At 50.5% G+C, this 18,680-nt stretch overlaps 1 protein-coding gene across 11 annotated transcripts in view; it reads left to right on the top strand.

The window, feature by feature from the left end:
* Positions 1-18,575, top strand: part of rreb1a (ras responsive element binding protein 1a) — a 52,526-nt gene extending 33,951 nt beyond the window's left edge. For 6 of the 11 annotated variants that reach the window (XM_047329890.1, XM_047329891.1, XM_047329886.1 and 3 more), the window contains 18 exons: positions 474-578; positions 678-912; positions 1,033-1,102; positions 3,247-3,336; positions 3,438-3,601; positions 7,343-7,484; positions 8,030-8,181; positions 10,326-10,515; positions 10,608-10,862; positions 10,951-11,410; positions 11,495-13,229; positions 13,337-13,530; positions 13,611-13,793; positions 13,887-14,090; positions 14,195-14,350; positions 14,719-14,807; positions 15,259-16,006; positions 16,093-18,575. In XM_047329890.1, the coding sequence (XP_047185846.1) occupies positions 474-578; positions 678-912; positions 1,033-1,102; positions 3,247-3,336; positions 3,438-3,601; positions 7,343-7,484; positions 8,030-8,181; positions 10,326-10,515; positions 10,608-10,862; positions 10,951-11,410; positions 11,495-13,229; positions 13,337-13,530; positions 13,611-13,793; positions 13,887-14,090; positions 14,195-14,350; positions 14,719-14,807; positions 15,259-16,006; positions 16,093-16,706 (5,786 nt within the window). In that variant the 3' untranslated portion in view covers positions 16,707-18,575. Of the gene's footprint in view, positions 1-473; positions 579-677; positions 913-1,032; positions 1,103-3,246; positions 3,337-3,437; positions 3,602-7,047; positions 7,248-7,342; positions 7,485-8,029; positions 8,182-10,325; positions 10,516-10,607; positions 10,863-10,950; positions 11,411-11,494; positions 13,230-13,336; positions 13,531-13,610; positions 13,794-13,886; positions 14,091-14,194; positions 14,351-14,718; positions 14,808-15,258; positions 16,007-16,092 lie in introns of those variants that run through there. The other 5 variants (XM_047329893.1, XM_047329887.1, XM_047329888.1 and 2 more) reach the window with 4 other exon arrangements.
* Positions 18,576-18,680: the final 105 nt, after the last annotated feature.

Genomic DNA, 18,680 nt, shown 5'->3' with positions numbered 1-18,680 from the left:
GCTGTGTAAATTGTAAAAAATATGTAATAGCACTTATGCGTATTTACTCGACCTTTAGAGTTGACCTTTGACCTTCGCTCACCAGCCTCCACAGGAGAATCTTCCCGGTTACAGTCGACACACGAGGCCCTGGGCAGAAAAATACGACCTGAGACCAGGAACTAGTCTGTAGAGCAACTCACGCAAAAGTTGAACCGTTTCTACTTTTCCATATTTCTTTATTTCCTCAGTCTCCCTGGACTCTGGTTTTGATCGTGGACACAAGGTTTCATCTCATCCTCTTTTAGTTTTTAATGTTTATTAAAGCAAAATGAATGGAGTTAAAAACATCAAAGCCAGATTTTTCTAGTGGAGTTTGGTGTGACGGATTAAATTCAACAGAATCAGAATGAAGAAGGAAAATGTATTTCCACGCTGCGTAGTCGTACATGTATGTTAAATGTGTTGTTTTTCTCTCCTTTTATATATTTCAGCAGTGATGGAAAACTCCACAGAGGAGCTGCAAGAAGGGGGAGGAGCCAACACTGAGCTAAAGGAGGAGGAGATAACGGAGGAGAAGACGCACAATAACCTCAAAGGTACGAACAAAAGCTCAAATTCAATATTTGATGTAATTTAAAGCCTCAAGAAACAAAAACATTACAACCTCATGAGTAATTTAATCTCTCCTCCTCCAGGAGCGATGAACGGAACGAAGGAGGCGGCGGCCGAGAGCGGAGGAGAGAAGCTCCAGAATGGAGACCGAGGAGGAGGAGGAGGCGGAGCCATGGCGGCAGAGGGAGGTGACCTGTCTTCCATCAACGCCATGATGTCTACAGTGATGTTGGCGGCGGAGACGATCAACGGCGGGGCAGAAGCAGAGGGAGCGAGCGGAGCGACCTCGGCCAACTCCTCCACCGGCCCGTCGCCGAGGTGACGACCGAACGTCTACATAACATTGACGTATTTAATACAAACCTGTTGAAAATCACTATCATTATAAATTATGATCATCCATCTAATCTCGGCTCACGTGTTCCTCTCTGCTTTAAGCCCCTCCCCCAGCAAGTCGCTCACGGCAGCCATGAGAGCCCCGCCCAGCCGCAATGCACGACGAAGCCAGGTACACAAAACAAACACGCCCACCCTGTGACACGGAGTTTACTGTCCCAGACAGCAGCTGTCAGTCAAACTCTGTCTCAACTGTCCTCTCGCTCTGTTTCCTCTCCTTGTCTCTCCTCGTTTCCTCTCCTTGTCTCTCCTCGTTTTCTCTCCTCGTTTCCTCTCTTTGTCTCTCCTCGTTTCCTCTCCTTGTCTCTCCTCGTTTTCTCTCTTTGTCTCTCCTCGTTTCCTCTCCTTGTCTCTCCTTGTCTCTCCTTGTCTCTCCTTGTTTCCTCTCCTTGTCTCTCCTCGTTTCATCTCTTTGTCTCTCCTCGTTTCCTCTCCTTGTCTCTCCTTGTTTCCTCTCCTTGTCTCTCCTCGTTTCCTCTCCTTGTCTCTCCTTATCTCTCCTTGTTTCCTCTCCTTGTCTCTCCTTGTCTCTCCTTGTTTCCTCTCCTTGTCTCTCCTTGTTTCCTCTCCTTATCTCTCCTTGTTTCCTCTCCTTGTCTCTCCTTATCTCTCCTTGTTTCCTCTCCTTGTCTCTCCTTGTCTCTCCTTGTTTCCTCTCCTTGTCTCTCCTTGTTTCCTCTCCTTATCTCTCCTTGTTTCCTCTCCTTGTCTCTCCTTGTCTCTCCTTGTTTCCTCTCCTTGTCTCTCCTTGTTTCCTCTCCTTGTCTCTCCTCGTTTCATCTCTTTGTCTCTCCTCGTTTCCTCTCCTTGTCTCTCCTTGTCTCTCCTTGTTTCCTCTCCTTGTCTCTCCTTGTTTCCTCTCCTTGTCTCTCCTCATTTCCTCTCCTTGTCTCTCCTCGTTTCATCTCTTTGTCTCTCCTCGTTTCCTCTCCTTGTCTCTCCTTGTCTCTCCTCGTTTCCTCACCTTGTCTCTCCTTGTCTCTCCTCGTTTCCTCACCTTGTCTCTCCTTGTCTCTCCTCGTTTCCTCACCTTGTCTCTCCTTGTCTCTCCTTGTTTCCTCTCCTTGTCTCCTTTCCCCTCCTGTCCTTTTACTTTCTCCTTTGCTCCTCGCCTCCTGTTTCCTTTCCTCTTTTCTCCTCTTCTCTCCTCTCCTTTTGTCCTCCTGTTTCCTCTCCTCCTTTCTCTTACCCTCTTTCTTAACTTTCCTCTCCTTGTCCCTCCTCTTCTGTCCTTCTCTCTTCTCGTTGTTTCCTCTCTCCTCCTCTCCCTGTTTCCTCTCCTTGTTTTCCCCCCTCTCTTGTCTCCCATCATGCACTAGGGCATTCCTTGCCCTGTCATCATTTCCTGCATCTGAAACAGGAAAAGGAAAGTGCCGCTTCCATGGCTGTTTCAGCTGAGAGAGAGAAAGAGAGAGAGAGAGGAGAGAGAGAGAGAGAGAGAGAGAGAGAGAGAGAGTGTGTGTGTGTGTGTGTGTCATCTATCCTGGTTGTTTACATTGATGCCAACAAAACCACTTGTTAGTCCGTCTCTCAACTCCGTCTGTGGCTCGCTGCTCCGAGTCCATTGGTTCCTGTCACACACAAATTTAAAGATTCATAATTTTATTTTTTAAAAACTCCAATCCCAGCACTTCTTGGGGACTATTTTCAGCGGCAGATGACTCCACATTTTGTGTGCTTAAGTGAACATTTGTCTCCAGCTGTGTTACAATTAAGAGATAATCAAAATCATCTGACTGGTCCAAACCCACCGCTTCACTGATGGCGGCCATCTTCTTCTTTTACTGTCTTTTTGTTGTTGTTTTTTGGACACACACAGATCAGATGTCAGTGTCAATGGACACAAGGTTCAAAAGTGATCAGATTAAATCAGACCTGGATACAAAACATACTTTAATGTCAGATGTAACTGGAGTCGTGTGTGTGTGTGTGTGTGTGTGTGTGTGTGTGTGTGTGTGTGTGTGTGTGTGTGTGTGTGTGTGTGTGTGTGTGTGTGTGTGTGTGTGTGTGTGTGTGTGTGTGTGTGTGTGTGTGTGTGTGTGTGTGTGTGTGTGTCTCACCTGGTGCAACAGTGTGGCTCACTCATTATTTTGGGATAAACAGTGGAGCGATACAACAACAAAAAACTTGAAATTTCAACTTTTAAATTGTCACAACACCAAAACTACATAATAAAAATCGTCCCTTTTAAAAACTGTGAGGTTTATGGATCATTCATTATCACAACAATCTCTCACCGTGTTTCTTTTGTTTCAGGAATCAAAAGACGACAGCTCCCAGTTCATCTGTCCTCTGTGCGACAGGGACTGTCAGACGCAACACCAGCTCACCATGCACATCAGACAGGTTGGTCCTCCGACACACACACTGTGGTGTCGTCACACTCTTCAGTCAGAGTCTCTGTCACCAACGTGTGTGTGTTGACGTGTTTCTCTGCGTCCGTGCAGCACAACGCCGACGCCGGAGCGACGGATCACTCGTGCAGCATCTGTGGGAAATGTCTGAGCTCGGCCTCGTCGCTCGACAGACACATGCTGGTTCACAGCGGAGAGCGACCGTACAAGTGTGTTGTCTGTGGACAGACCTTCACCACCAACGGCAACATGCACAGGTACATGCACGCACGTGCTCACACACACACACACACACACTACAACACATACATACAAACTTCAACACACTCACGCACACACACTTCTTAACCTCGGGCACAGGAAGTTGGCGTTTAACTCTGTCGCCAGTCAAACATGATGCTCACTGTGTGTGCGTGTGTGAGATGGGGGTGGATATTTAAAATTTGTCTTCCCACTTCCTGTTTAAACCCCCCCCCCCCCCCCCCCCCCTCACACACACACAGTCATTTATCAGTAAAGTCCAGCCTCCTCCATCAATTCCAACGGTCCCTGCAGCAGTGTGTGTGTGTGTGTGTGTGTGTGTGTGTGTGTGTGTGTGTGTGTGTGTGTGTGTGTGTGTGTGTGTGTGTGTGTGTGTGTGTGTGTGTGTGTGTGTGTGTGTGTGTGTGTGAACCTACAGATTAATTCATGTGAACTTCACTGACCTCTGCTGGTCACACTTTCGGATTGTGTGTGTCTAACGGATGAATCTGTCGGACTCAAACCATAACATCTCAGAACTCATCACGTCAGAGACAGAAATATGTTTTTTAAATATATCTTTTAAAGGAAAATCATAAATCATTAAAATGAAGGAGAGGAAATCCACCGACGCTTCTCGTTACTCAACATCCACTGGTCACTTCCTCTCATTCCTGTGAACCAGTCAATCTGCAGTTCGTCGTGTGTCCGAGTGAGATGGATTGAACCTTGTGATGATGATGTCAAAGACAGAAACCAAGTTGATGTTGTTTCTGTGTGTGCGTTGTTCAGTGGCTCGCTCATGGTGATGGAATGAGGAGGCGTGGGCAGGGAGGAATGACCGTGGGCCGAGGGACGTCTGTTCAACTGTGTGGCTCCAATGAGCAGCAATAATCCAAATCATATTAATGATAATTAGAAAGTTGGAGTCTCTCGAGGTTCCATGTTTGAGGTAGAAAACTGAAGCGTGTGAAAATTGAAACCATGTTTTTAATTGTTTTGTGTAAAAGAAGAATCTGGTTCTTTTCTGGCTAATCTCCGTCCTGACAACACCTGTCACGTGACCACTCAACCAGGAAGTAGATTGTCTCTCCTCTGCAGTCGGTTGCTTAGTAACAGAAACTCCTCTTAAGGAGGAGCAGCGAAGGGTGAAAAAGTCAGACCAGGAAACTGTCACTGACAGGAAGTATCACTGACAGGAAGTGTCAGTGACAGGAAGTGTCAGTGACGTGGAGTCTTTGCTGATGAGAACCAATCAGAGAAGAGAATGTGATGATGTCATCATTGACAAACTGAAACACATCACCTTTGTTCGTACGCCGGACGAAGACTGGAAGACTGGACCGACGCCAAAAGGTCTGACAATCATCTGATGACATTTTTTTTAATCAAGATCCATGAATTATTTTTCCCGGGAAAATCTGAAGAAAAAAAAAAAAAAACATCTCGCGGTGTTAAAGAAACTAACGACACATTTCGTATCTGTGATGGATTCTTTCTCGGCCTGTGTCCAGTCCTTCCTCCAGGTTTTGTGGAAATCCGTACGGACAGAGGTGAGGTCGCTGCGTCTGTGACGAAACGCAGCAGGAGATCGCTCAGACGACGCGTTCGCGGCAGCAGGGAAATCTCTGGAGCGTTCGTGGCGTCTGTGTGTTTTCCTGCTGGATTCTCACACGGAATCAGAGATTTGATCGGGAGGCTCGCAGGAAAAGTGAAGGAGGATATATCTCGAGCAACATTTTCACAAATTCAGCCTCTTTCAGGAAAATTTCAGGAAAGTGTCCGGACTGAATCCAGGAAAGTTGTTAGTTTGGAGTAAAACTCAAAACCTAATCTAAAGCTTCCAACCCAAAAAAGTAAAAATAGCGAGGACGTGTACTCACCTTGGACCTGCCGCCTGTCGAGCGATGAGAGGTTTTAGTGACGATCGTGAATGAATCTGGATTCTGAGCCTCTGATTCAGTCTGTGACTCGCGGCCGTCGGGGAGCTCAGGGGCAGGAAGTCGGCGGTCTGGTTTGGTGAGTCGCTCTCTGCTGAGAGACAAACTGAACCCTCGATGAGCGAAGATCTGGATGCTGATTTCCATCAACACGCCCTGGAAAACAGTTGCGTAATTTTTTCTTAGAGTCCTGCAAGTACAATAAAACAAGGAGGGGAAAAAAGAGGTGGAGACGAGGACGGACGGACGGAGCTCCTGCACCTTTATATATTCCGCTGATTTACAATGCAAACTGTAGGAGAGAGTGGAAGTGAAGCAGGAACGTGGGAGCCTGCGAGGTTTTACATGCTGCTGCCGCTGTCGGAAAATAAAGAGGAGGCCTGTTCGGATGGAGAGTGGAAAAGAGGAGCAGAGGGAGGGAGGAGGGGAGGAGGGGAGGAATCCATTTTGCAGCAGAGCATCCTTTGAAATGTGAAATGTGAGATTTTCCTACTCGGCCGTCTTCAAACGGGCTGAGAGGAAGAGGGGGGGGACAAAAAGAAGGAAAGAGGACGAGGGCTGGACGTGAGCGACGGATGGAAAGAGGGAAGGGACAAGATTCAACCACGAGTTCTCATCCTTTGTTTGACAAAATCTGAAATGTGTCGTTGCCAATGAAGGAGACGACTTTAGAAAACTGGAAAGTAGGAAGTCCTGAGGGAGGAAGAGGAGGAGGAGAGAATCCATCCTGCAGCATCACTGAGACCTGAAACTAGGTCTGAGTGATGTGGGCGTCGCCACAGAGTCACTGAGCTGAACTTTTCTTCTCAGTGTCAAACACAAATCGAGTCTGTTGAAGAGATAAATCAGTGAAAACAGAAATATGGATGAATACTGAGCGACATCCGATTAATGTCGGTGAGAAATACATTTTTAAACTTCACACGTGACAAAGAATCTGGTTTGACTGAACAAATTAGTGTTTATTTCATTTTGGTCAGTCGACACATTCTTCGTCAAGACTCTGATGTTGAGGTTTAGTCTGTGATTCAGCAGCAGACGAGTTGCACTCAGCTGTCGGTCGTCGACTCTCCGTCGGCTCCTGTTCTTTCCTATTTCCTTATGTGCTGTTTCAACCTGCAGCTGCGACAAACGTCTGAGCTGTTACGAACTGACTGACGTGATAAAATAACCACAACATTAAAAACCCTGAAACACGCACACACACACACTCTGCAGGACCGTGTGGCTGCTGACTCTGCACGTGTCCTGCTCTCTGATTGGTCGGTTGCGGTGGGGTCACGGTACACTTTGGTCCAAGAGGACTTTGCTCTCTGATTGGCCGTGTGTCCCTTTTCACCCACCTGATTGGTTAATGATCAACTTCCTGTCAGCTGGTCTCAGACCTGCTGACTGCGTCTCTCTGTCAGGACCTCTTATGGGCGTCCAGCACGCTGCCTGTCGGGGCCTATTAATAGCAGTGACACCTCTCCAGTTTCCTCCTCTCTCCTCATCTCCTTTCCTTTCCTCCCTTTTCCCACTTTATCTTATCTCCTTGTCTCCTTTTCTTTCCTTCCTTCCCTTCTCCTCTTTTCTCACCTCCTTGTTTCCTCTCCTCTGTGAACTTTTGTAACCTGACACCTCGACCCCACCACATGCGAGTTGGATGACCTTTATGTGCACACACACACACACAGATGAACAGTGTTTCATTTGGTGTTATTGTACCATACACACATCACCGGTGACCAAATTAAAATATATCACAGAAAATAAAAAAATTATGTTTGACGTTTGATTTTTGAAACTTCACTTCTCGGCTCATATTTTCTGTCTCAGACACATGAAGATACACGACAAGGACCCAGCCACAGGGATGCTCCCCATCTGCCCCCCCACCATCGCCAAGCGCCGCCGTCCGTCCGTCAAGAGGAGGCAGGGGCCGGAAGAGGAGAACGGAGAGGAGCCGCCCAGCAAGAAGGTACGTCCCGACGGCCCCGACGGCCCCGACGGCCCCGACGGCCCCGACGGCCCCGACGGCCCCGACGGCCGCTGGTCGTCCACTTCATCGCTATGTTTTAAAGTGGTCCGCGTGTCGGTAAAAACATTTCCCACTTGATCCGTTTTCACTCAAAAGTCAAATTTGGCACTCGGCCGATAAAATGCAGGAGAAGGAAACGAGATGAGAAGAAAAAACTCTTAAGATAGATTTTGAAATAAACGCTGGTGATGAAGTCGTCCTATTCGACAGAAACGAATCCCGTCCCAGACTTTTCCTTCGGCATTACTTTTTGAACATTCGCGGAACGATAAAGGAATAATGATGATGTGACGATTATCTATGGTGGATTAGTAACAGCGTGGTGATGTGTGTGTGTGTGTGTGTGTGTGTGTGTGTGTGTGTGTGTGTGTGTGTGTGTGTGTGTGTGTGTGTGTGTGTGTGTGTGTGTGTGTGTGTGTGTGTGTGTGTGTGTGTGTGTGTGTGTGTGTGTGTGTGTGTGTGTGTGTGTGTGTGTGTGTGCTCAGTTGGTGGAGGACGCGGCGGCAGCTGAGGAGTCGGCGGCGGCGGTTCACGGATCGGAGGAGGAGCTGTTGCCATGTCCGATCTGTTTCAAGACCTGCAGCTCCAGACTGGAGCTGGACGCACACATGGACACACACCCTGACACCGCACTGAGGTACACACACAAACACACACAGGACTCAGACTCCCACAATCCCCTGCTTCCTGTCCATAGGTCGCTGCGGTGACTGTGTCTTTTCAGTTCATACAAAACAGCAGTTTATTTCATTTGTTGGTAACAAGTCTGGTGTTTATGTGTAACGTCTGATTCTCGTCACGGAGGAAACTGGAGACAGAGCCGTGAAGTTTTTCAGAATAAAACAAAAATGACATCGTAGATGAAGGGAGGCTAATAAGTGACCAGTGGGTGAGAGGGAGGGAGGGAGAGAGGGAGGGAGGGAGGGAGGGAGGGAGGACAACTTAATAAGTCACAGAGAGGAGGAGGGAGAGGGGAGGAGGTTTTGGGACACGCTTGGCCGGTTCCCGTTGCCATGACGACACCCTCCCCACCCCTAAAGAAGATACCGTCTGTCGCCATGGTAACACAACTCCTAACACACACACACACACACACACACAGACTCACACACTGACTTTAACGTGTTGCTTCTTCATTCATGAAAGAAAGAAAGGAAGGAAGGAAGGAGTAATAAGGAGACAAAAGGAAAGAAAAAGGAAGCATGGAAGGAAGAAGAAGAGAGGGAGAGACGGGGACAAATGACTGAGGAATTTTATCAGAATAAATAGGAAAGGAAGAAAGACAGACGACAGGACGGGAAGGAAACGAAAGAACAAAGTGAGAAAAAAGAAAGAAAGAAAGAAACCAGGGAGGAGGAGATAAAAACTAGGGAAGGAAACAGGGAAAGAAGGACGGAAAAAACAAAGGGATGATGGAAAAAAGAATTGTGAGAGAAGGAAAGAAAAACGAGGGAAGGAGAGAGTAATGGAGAACATGTAGTTACAGGATGGAAGGAAGGAAGAAGGAAGGAGGGACGAGTGCAGCAGGCGGCGCTGAGCTCGTTATGGAGGCAGCAGGAATATTTAGCTGTAAATCCTCAGTAATCAGCTGTAAGAGGATCTGAGGTGTGGGGGGGCGAGGGAAGGATGTAAGGATGGAGAAAGGGGGAGGGGCCAAGTCAGGTGATGACAGTTTAGTTTGTTTATTAAAGAACGTGAAAAGATGAAAACTGGAGTGAAGCTTGTGAGCAGTGATTGATCGTCATGGTGACCGACATTTTCACATCATCGTTCATTGAACAAAACAAAGTTTTTGGTTTTATAGAAAATGAATCGATCGACTTTGAAAGAAAAAAAATCTGAGATTTTGTCGATGTGATGAATCTCAGGTTAAACACACACACACACACACACACACACACACACACACACACACACGTGTTGGACCCACTGTAGTTGTGAGGACACTTTTCTTTTTGATTGTTGCTCGATTTTGACGTTTGAGTCCAATAAAAACTAAATCACCAACTTTAAATATAAAACCAGCAAATATCTGATATTTCTCCTCAAAACTAGAGCGACAATTCTTGCGTGAGAAATAGTTGCCCGTCAACAAAGACGAAGGGATGAGAGGAGGAGGAGGAAGAAGTGGATGAGGAGAGTTTAATAAGTGTTGGTCCACATATGGTCCATGGTGTGTGAATGCCCCCCCCCCCCCCCCCCAACACCCCAACAAAAATCCTCCGACAACTTGTCTGAGGGGATTACACACACACACTCACACACACACACACACACACACACGTGGATGTGATAAGAGTGTGTGACTGTGGCAGACATTGAGCAGCTGTGTCCCCTCAGCGCTTAACAAGAGCAGGTTATCTCTCACACACACGTAAAAATGTGTATGTGTGTCCTTTTGAAACAAAAGGATCAGAACATGTTGGTCGCAGCAGCGAAGACGTTTCACACTAAAGATCAGGTTGTTGTTGTTGTTGTTGTTTCTCCCTGAACCTGATTCTGACCCTCCAACCAGATCAGGTGACGTGAAACAACAACAACCAACAACCAGATCTGTGAAGTCACGTGAAAGGAAACGTTGCCTCCTGGTGGCGTCTGTGAGGAACTGACTGGTTTTGTCTGAGAGCAGATCGTCACTGCTGATGTTAAACTTAACACTTTGTTTCGTCTGAACAAAACATTGAGTTTACAGAGAGACAAGTCGAAAACACAATTCCTTCATCATCAAGTCATTCGACTCTCCTCGTGTTCTGAGCCTGTTCCCTCACTGTGTGGTTTTAGGTGTGACCTCTGCTGCCTCTCTTTCCGAACTCACCGCGGTCTGTTGCGTCACAACGCGGCGGTTCACAAGCTGCTGCCTCAGGACCCCAGCGGACGCCCCTTCATCCAGAACAACCCCTCCATCCCCACCGGCTTCAACGACCTCGCCTTCATCGACTTCTCCTGCAAGAAGTTTGCTCACATTGCGCAGGTATTCATGCGGCGCCGTCGCACACGTCTCGTTCGGTTTCCGCGGGGTCAGGGTTTCACCAACTGTGGCTCCTGTTCTCTGTCGTGGTCCAGGTTTGGTGTGAGACGAACCTCCGTCGCTGCATCAGTAAGTTCCACCGGTTCGTCTGTGACAGCTGTGACAAGGCGTTCCCCCTCCGCTCCGCCCTCGACCTCCACAAGACCACCTCCCACAACGACGCGGAGGTCGAAGAGGACGGAGCTGCAGAAAATGGCGTTGAGAGCGACGGTCATGGCGAAGAGAAGGAAGTCCCGCGCTCGGAGCAGGCCAGCTTCATGGACGTCCTCGGGCTCCAGCACATCTCTACCGTAAGCTTTGGGAATAAAAATTATAATTTTTTCCATTCCACAACGTCCGAGTCTGAATAACAAATAATCTATTCTCTGTCGTCTCCAGGTGAAGTCTGGTCCCACAGACGATGAGATCCATCAGGCGCACCTGGACAGCATCAAGGTGATCCACGTGGAGCCGCCGTGCTCCAGCCTCCCCCAGGAGCCCGCCTCCTCCTTCCTGTCCGGGGGTCTGGGGCTGACCCTGGGGCTGGGCGTCGGCGGCCTGGCGGCCCTCAGCATCCCTCTGCTGGAGGCCTCGGCCCTGCAGGGCCTGTCCCAGAAAGATGCCCTCAGCCTGCTGTCAATGCAGCCTTTCCCGACCGGCTTCCTCCTGCAGCCTGACGGCGGCGCCGCGACGGCCAGCGCCGCCTCGTCCGGTGCCAAGCCCAGCGAGGCAAGTGGAGGAGGGATCATGGAGCTGGCGGACATCCAGCAGATCCTCAAAGTGGCGACTGCAGCGCCCAATCAGATGGGACTGACCCTCCCGCCTCTGGCCAAAGCTCCTGGACTCACTGGAGGTCAAGGTGGGTGATGCTGGTTCTGTTCGGTTCTCGGAGCCTCGACGTTCAGACTGAAGCTGTATTAATTTGTGTCTCTTCTCCCTCCAGGTCCAGTCCCGGCTCAGAAGGCGATGCCTCCCTTGAAGCCCAAACCTCCCATCACGCCGCGCTCCAGCCTCACAGCCACGACTCCGCCCCCCCTCCAGAACTCCCAACAGGCTTCACTGGGCTGCATCAGCCCCAGCCTGCCACCTCCCACCCCCACCCTCTTCAAAACACCTTCCTCATCCTCATCCTCCTCCTCCTCCTCTTCCTCCTCTTCATCTGGGAACGGAGGGCAGATGGATGCAGAGTGCATGGGCGACGCTCACACGCCACTGTCTGATTCGCCGCCAGCTGCGACTACGGCTGTGCACGAGGAGGCAGGGCTTAGTGGCAGAAAGCTGGGAACCAAAGGGGGGAACAACGCCAACGCTGGTTCGGCGAAAGGCTCGTTCCCGTGCCGCTTCTGCGACCAGGTGTTTGCCTTCTCGGGCGTCCTGCAGGCTCACATGCGCTTTCACCTTGGCATCCTTCCTCACCAGTGCAACATCTGCGACTACGTGGCTCCGGACAAAGCTACGCTGATCCGACACTTGCGGACGCACAGTGGCGAGCGGCCGTACGTCTGTCGGGTGTGCCACTATCCCTTCACTGTCAAAGCCAACTGCGAGCGCCACCTCAGGAAGAAGCATGCCAAGACCTCGAGGAAGGACATTGAGAAGAACATAAAGTACATCACCTCCACCACCGCGGGGAACTTTGCAGGAGCGATCACCACGCCCACCCAGGACACGGAGACGGGCTCCACCGGGGCTGAGACCACGTGCCGGTTCTGCGGCGAGGACCTGAAGACGTACAGGGCGCTACAGATCCACCTGCGCACACACAACGGCTGCCAGAGGAAGCCCTTCGAGTGCCGGCGCTGCGGCGCAGCTTTCCTGGCCAAACGCAACTGCATCCACCACCTGCTGAAGCAGCACCCCGAGGTGCAGGAGAGGGAGATCGAGGAACACATCGCCACGCTTCAGCCGGCCGCCGCCGCCACCGTTGCCTCTGCCCGCGCTGCTCCGGCGAATCAGACGGTGCCGAACGGGATTGGCCAGTCTCTGATCCAGGCACTCCAAGCTGTGAAGGTGGAGGAACCGGCCAACATGGTTTATCCTGCAGAACTGGACCAGCCGCTGGACTTCTCCGCCAAAGGTCGTGGAGCCGGGAGCCAGATGGGGTCACCTGGGGTCAAACTGGAGAGCGGCTCCCCGAGCTTCGACTGCTCCGCCCTGGACCAGCCCATCGATCTGTCCATCCCCAGCAAAAGGCAGCGGAGAGAGGTGGCGGGCGGCGAGCAGAGGGAGATCAAGACGGAGCAGAGCGGCGGCAGCATCGTAGAGCAGCAGCTCGCTCTGGCTCTGTCCAAGGACGAGAAGGCGGTCGGCGCCCTGCACCCTCACCCCCAGCTCGGCTGTTACCAGCTCCCCCCTGGGTCCACCCCTCCCCCCACCCCCTTCCCCACCCTCAACAACTCGGCTCGAGCTCAGCGCCTCAAACCACTGCTGCCCAAACCGGCGTCCTCCACCTCCGGACCGTCCGCTGCCCTGAAAGATCTGCCTCCTCTGGCCTCCATCGCTCAGATCATCCACTCTGTCTCCGGAGCTCCAGACCTGCTGAAGAGAGAGGCCGTCCCGCTGGACTGCAAACCCCAGGGGGTCGTTGCTTCCTCGCAGGCCGATTCTGCTGCAGACGCCCCAGGACCCTCCGCTGCTCCGGACAAGCCGAGCGACGAACCGTCCGAGGGACCGTCCAGGTTTGAAAAAAAAACAACATCATCACTTGACGCTGTTACGAGGTTCCTGTTTTCAGTCAGAGGAATTATGTTTCATGATTTGATAGGATATCCTCTTCATCCTGCAGAAAACGGTCCAGGAAGAAGGCGGCTGCCCTGGCACTGAAGGAGAAGACGCCTGTGAGCGGCAGCGGCGGCGGCATTGACTTGGAGTCCAGCGGTGAGTTCGCCAGCGTGGAAAAGATGCTCGCCACCACCGACACCAACAAGTTCAGCACCTATCTGCTGAGTGGAGCTGCCGACCTGGAGGGAAAGAGAGGAGGTAGGAGGAGGAGCGACGGACGCCACCGCCACGATGGTCATTACGTAAAGACGATAAACTGACGCTTGGTTCCAACGCAGATGGTGACAGAGGAGCAGAGGAGAAGGACGGAGGAGTGAAGGAGGAGGGGAAGTCGGCGACAACGCCCTCCAAAGTGAAGAAGAACGCCTACTCCAACTCTGTCCAAAAGATGACCTGCCCCTTCTGCCCCCGAGTGTTCCCCTGGGCCAGCTCGCTGCAGAGACACATGCTGACACACACCGGTAACACACACACACACACACATCTGACCTGCCATGAAATCATTATTTGATATGAACCATTAATAAACTAAACAAGACAACCCGTTTGTCCAGACGTTTTCTCCTCATCCAGATCGTCCGTCTGTCTCTCTCCAGGTCAGAAACCGTTCCCATGTCCGAAGTGCGACGCCTTCTTCTCTACCAAGTCCAACTGCGAGCGCCACCTGCTGAGGAAGCACGGCGTGACGCACAGGACGCTGCGGCGCAACGGCGCCCTCGGGAGGAAGGACGGAGACGACGGCTCGCAGGACAGCGCAGGTCAGAGTTTCATACGTTGTAAAGATCCGTAGAACAGACAGAAGGAGGGAATCATGTCGGGAGCCTTTATGATCGGTATTGATTGTATCCATTGTGTCCCACAGAGAGTCAGTCGGAGACAGAGCAGATTGCACCAGAAGCACAAGACCTCAGCAGCGTCGCCGAAGACTCAAGCCCCCCCCCCGCATCAGAGAGCCCGACCCCTGGCGAGCAAGAGATGGATACGCCAAACGCAAGCCCCTCCCCCAAACCAAGCCAAGGTAGAACCTGAGACCACGAATCAGTTCAGTTTTATTTTTGTATTTTTATTTCCTGGATCCTTACAGAAGATGGTTACATCATGATGATTATCTTGTCTGATAATAAACATTTTCCACCATTTGAAAAGTTGAAAATAATAACAATTTATTTATCAATAATGAAAATTTTCTATATAATTGCAGCCCATTGGTTTCACTGGGACCTGTGTGGATGTTTTTTAGTAAATCTGTGGCACGTAAAGACCTTAATATTAATAATAATAATAATAATAACAATAATAATAATAATAAGTGTACGTTTGATGTTATATTGTTATACCCGTGTCATTATTTGCTGCTGACACTGACAGATGTGGTCTGTGCTGCAGGTCACAGTCCAGCTGACGACGGTGCAGAGCCGCCGGACGCAGACGCCTCGGAGCAGCCGGACCAGCAGGGGGCAGCACCGAGCAACAAGGTAACAACAGCACCGACACCAGAACCACCGGATCCACTAGCAATGTTCACGAACGCCTGGTGATTTATACGTAATCTATAACAGCCCCGGTGATGAGACCTGAGAGACGTTTCTCAGTGTATACGCTTCTATATCTATATCTTATCGATGACTCGTCCGTTCGTCCATGTTATTGATGACTCGTCTGATCGTCCATGTTATTGATGACTCGTCTGATCGTCCATGTTATTGATGACTCTTCTGATCGTCCATGTTATTGATGACTCGTCTGATCGTCCATGTTATTGATGACTCGTCTGATCGTCCATGTTATTGATGACTCGTCTGATCGTCCATGTTATTGATGACTCGTCTGATCGTCCATGTTATTGATGACTCGTCTGATCGTCCATGTTATTGATGACTCGTCTGATCGTCCATGTTATTGATGATTCGTCCATGTTTCTTCCAGGTGGACAGCGCGGATGACGACGACTGTCACAGCAACAAAAGTTTGGACCTGAACTTCGGCAAGAAGCTCATTGACTTTAAGCTCTCCCCGTCCTCAGGCTCTGCCCAGGAGGAGCAAAGCTCCCAGCCCACCTCATCTTCCTCCTCGTCCTCATCGTCCTCTGCTCCTCACGTCGAGACCGAGAGCCCGGAGAAGGAGGAGAAAGAGAGAAGTGCCTCCTTCTGTTCTGGCAGCCTCGTGGTGAAGCAGCAGCCCGAGTACAAGCACGTCTGTCGAGTTTGTAAGAAGAGTTTCCGTTACGCCACCACCCTCGCTCGCCACGAGAGGGCGCATCTCTCCGAGGAGACACCCACTCCGGCGCCAGTGGAGGAGACGTCGCCGGCGAAAGATGAGGTGACAGAGGGCGACGTCACTAAAATGACGGAAGAGGAGGAAGAAGAAGAGGAAGAGGAGAAGAAGATGGAGACGGAGATGGAAGTGGAGGACGGAGGATTGAAGAGTGAGAGCGAGGTGGGGGAGAGCGGGGAGTCGGAAGAGGAGGAGAAGGAGAAGGAGGAGAGGAGCGACGAGGAGAAGGAGGAGAGGAGCGACGAGGAGAAGGAGAAGGAGGAGAGGAGCGACGAGGAGACGTCGGAACCAAAGAGTCTGGACGGAGGACGAGTGGACAAGAGGAAGAAGATCTGTAACGTCTGCGGCAAACGATTTTGGTCTCTGCAGGACCTGACAAGACACATGAGGTCACACACAGGTAACACACACACACACACACACACACACACACACACACACACTGTCTGTGACTCCTGAGTGTGACTCCTCCCCCTCTGTCTGCAGGTGAACGACCGTACCAGTGTCAAACCTGCGAGAGGACGTTCACGCTGAAGCACAGTCTGGTCCGTCACCAGCGGATCCACCTGAAGCTCCGCGGCGCCGACGGATCCTCCGCCGCCAACGAAGACGCCAGCGAGGACGGAGACTCCTGCACCCCGACACCGACCTCCACCTGCCCGCCCTCAGAGAACGAGAGCGAGTGCGGGAGCAGCGCCGCCGGCGCCAAGGAGCTGGAGGAGGAGGAGGAGGATGTGAAAGAGGAGCTGGAGGAGGAGGAGGACCATGTGAATGAGGAGCCGGAGGAGGAGGGAAACCCTGCAAAACCAGAGTTGGTCGCGGCCTCAGAAGAACCGACCACCGTCGCCTCCGGAGACGCGGACGCAGAGGAAACATCTGAACTTTCTGAAGACTCTGCGGCGCAGCGACCCTCCACCGACACGACCCCCGGCCATCAAGCTACTGACACAAAGACGACTGCGAGCGACAGCAACCAGAAATCCACCTCCAAAGACTCGTCCCCCTCCTCCGCCAGCGCTCCAGCAGGAGAAGCCGCCCCAGCAGAGGGCTTCATCCACGTCCTGCCCAACGGAGAGCCTCCTGCGGTCGGGGCGGACTGAGAGGAACCAGCATCACCACAGTGCCATACGACGGACAGATGCTACAACGTTGACGACGATGCAAAAACCAGCCCAGAAAACTTTTTTGACAGAAAGAACGAAAAGCTCGTTTTCTTGAAGTGCCTTACTACTAGTCCTACTTCTATGATGTTATTTTTTTGCTATATCTTTATCTGCATTATTACGGAGGATGGATCTAATTTTTATAGCTTTTTATGATGACAATGATTTGCATTACAATTTTTTGTGCGGGGAATCTATATTATATACAGCAATAAAAGAAAAAGAATAAAGTAACGATTTATTATTGTTCTAGATTCTGTCTGAGAATTTATGATCAACTGAGGAGGCGCAGAGACAAAGACTGAGATGAACTGTCGCCGTCTGTTCTTCTGTATTTAAATCACGTCAGAGACACAACGAGAGCGTTGTAAGAGTTGAACTGGTCCGGTCGCAGTTCACCGGCGGGGCGGACGCGTCCGGGTGAACTGCGCCGGCTCCGCCCACCGTGCGGCTGAGGAAGAGTTTTTGTAACTGGAAATCACCGAGAGGCCTCGTCGCCTCTCGGCTGTCGGGGGAAAAACAAACACACGAAAACATTCATGAACTTGACAAAGTGTGAACGTTTGTTTTCTTCATGTCGTCACACTATTGATCCCTTCACCCCTCAGAGCCACCTGGGTGGTTTGTGTGTTAATAATTTCTCATTCATAACCTTTCTCAGTTGATTCCATGTGTGTACAGATTTCAGAATGTGGCACGTGATGCAGAGTATTTTCCTTTTTTTTTCTGTGTGATTTATCAGTGATGCTTCGGTGTCGGGGGGGAATTCTTGTGTTTCTGTGGATATATATTTTTTTTTTTAGAACTGAACAAATCAAAAAGTTTTTGTCATGTACGTGTGTGAAAGTGTGCGTCTCTCACCGTCGCCCCCTAGTCTTCGTTCAGGGGTACTACAGGGCCTCCCACGTGCTCATGTTTATAGCCGCGAACACCTGACCCAGGTTCAGTTTACCTCAACCTCCGCTTTCTAACTGCAACCGTGACGAGAGCAGGCAACACTTCGATCCCGAGTCTTCCTGAACGGGCCGGCGGGTCACGGTCTGTGGGCCGAGTCCGAGCTAGCCCTGCGTCACACAGCTAGCGGGGGCTTATGTCTCCGTGTTGCTGGCCTGACTTGCACATTCACCCTCAACAGCACCGGGGTCAACGCGGCGTCAACTACAGTGTAAAACAGAATAAGCAAGAGTGAAATCATCGCTTGCACGTTTTATACAATAAACCTTCACACGCTTAATATTCCCTGTTCCTTATCAAAAGGGCTAGTAGCTAAATGCTAGTGGTTAGCCTGGGCTAGCTAAACCCATGTCAGCGTGCTAACTCGGGCTAATTTGCATCAGCTCTTATTCCTGAGCTTCGTTCGGAGTCAAACCTGCTGCTGGAGCAGACAAGCAGGCTAACGCCGCCTTCGCTAAACAAACTAGTTTGGTACGGCCAGCTAACTGAAGCTAGTGCTAATCGTTAGCCTTAGCTTGTTGTTGTGGGCCCTTAAAAGAAAACAACCAAAAGCTCAAATACACATTCAGGCTTCAGCTCACGGATGAAGAGCTAATGTTGCGTGAGAGAAGCTAATCTTCTTTCAGTATTATCATCGTTTCTGTACTTTCTCCCTGGAATATTTGTCCTTATTTATCCAATCACGGACTTCAGCCCTTCAGTGTCTGCAGAGACCAGAACAGCTGATTTAAAAATAAAACAAAACCCTGTCTGTTCCAAACTTAAGTCAAACTCGGTGTTCACGTATTTCGCATTAGAGACAATCAGTTGTAAATTTCAAATGGAAAACGGATTAAAAATGTTTAAATTAAACCCCTCAGTTGTATATCGGTATGATTTCCAGAAGGGATGGATGGATGATGGGTGGATGGATGAGGAGTGGATGGACGATGGATGGATGATGATGGATGGATGGAC

Source organism: Scophthalmus maximus, chromosome 21, assembly GCF_022379125.1.
Source record: "Scophthalmus maximus strain ysfricsl-2021 chromosome 21, ASM2237912v1, whole genome shotgun sequence".
Taxonomy (NCBI): Eukaryota; Metazoa; Chordata; class Actinopteri; order Pleuronectiformes; family Scophthalmidae; genus Scophthalmus; species Scophthalmus maximus.
Note: the sequence above shows the minus strand (reverse complement) of the source record. Positions and strands in the feature narration are given on the sequence as shown.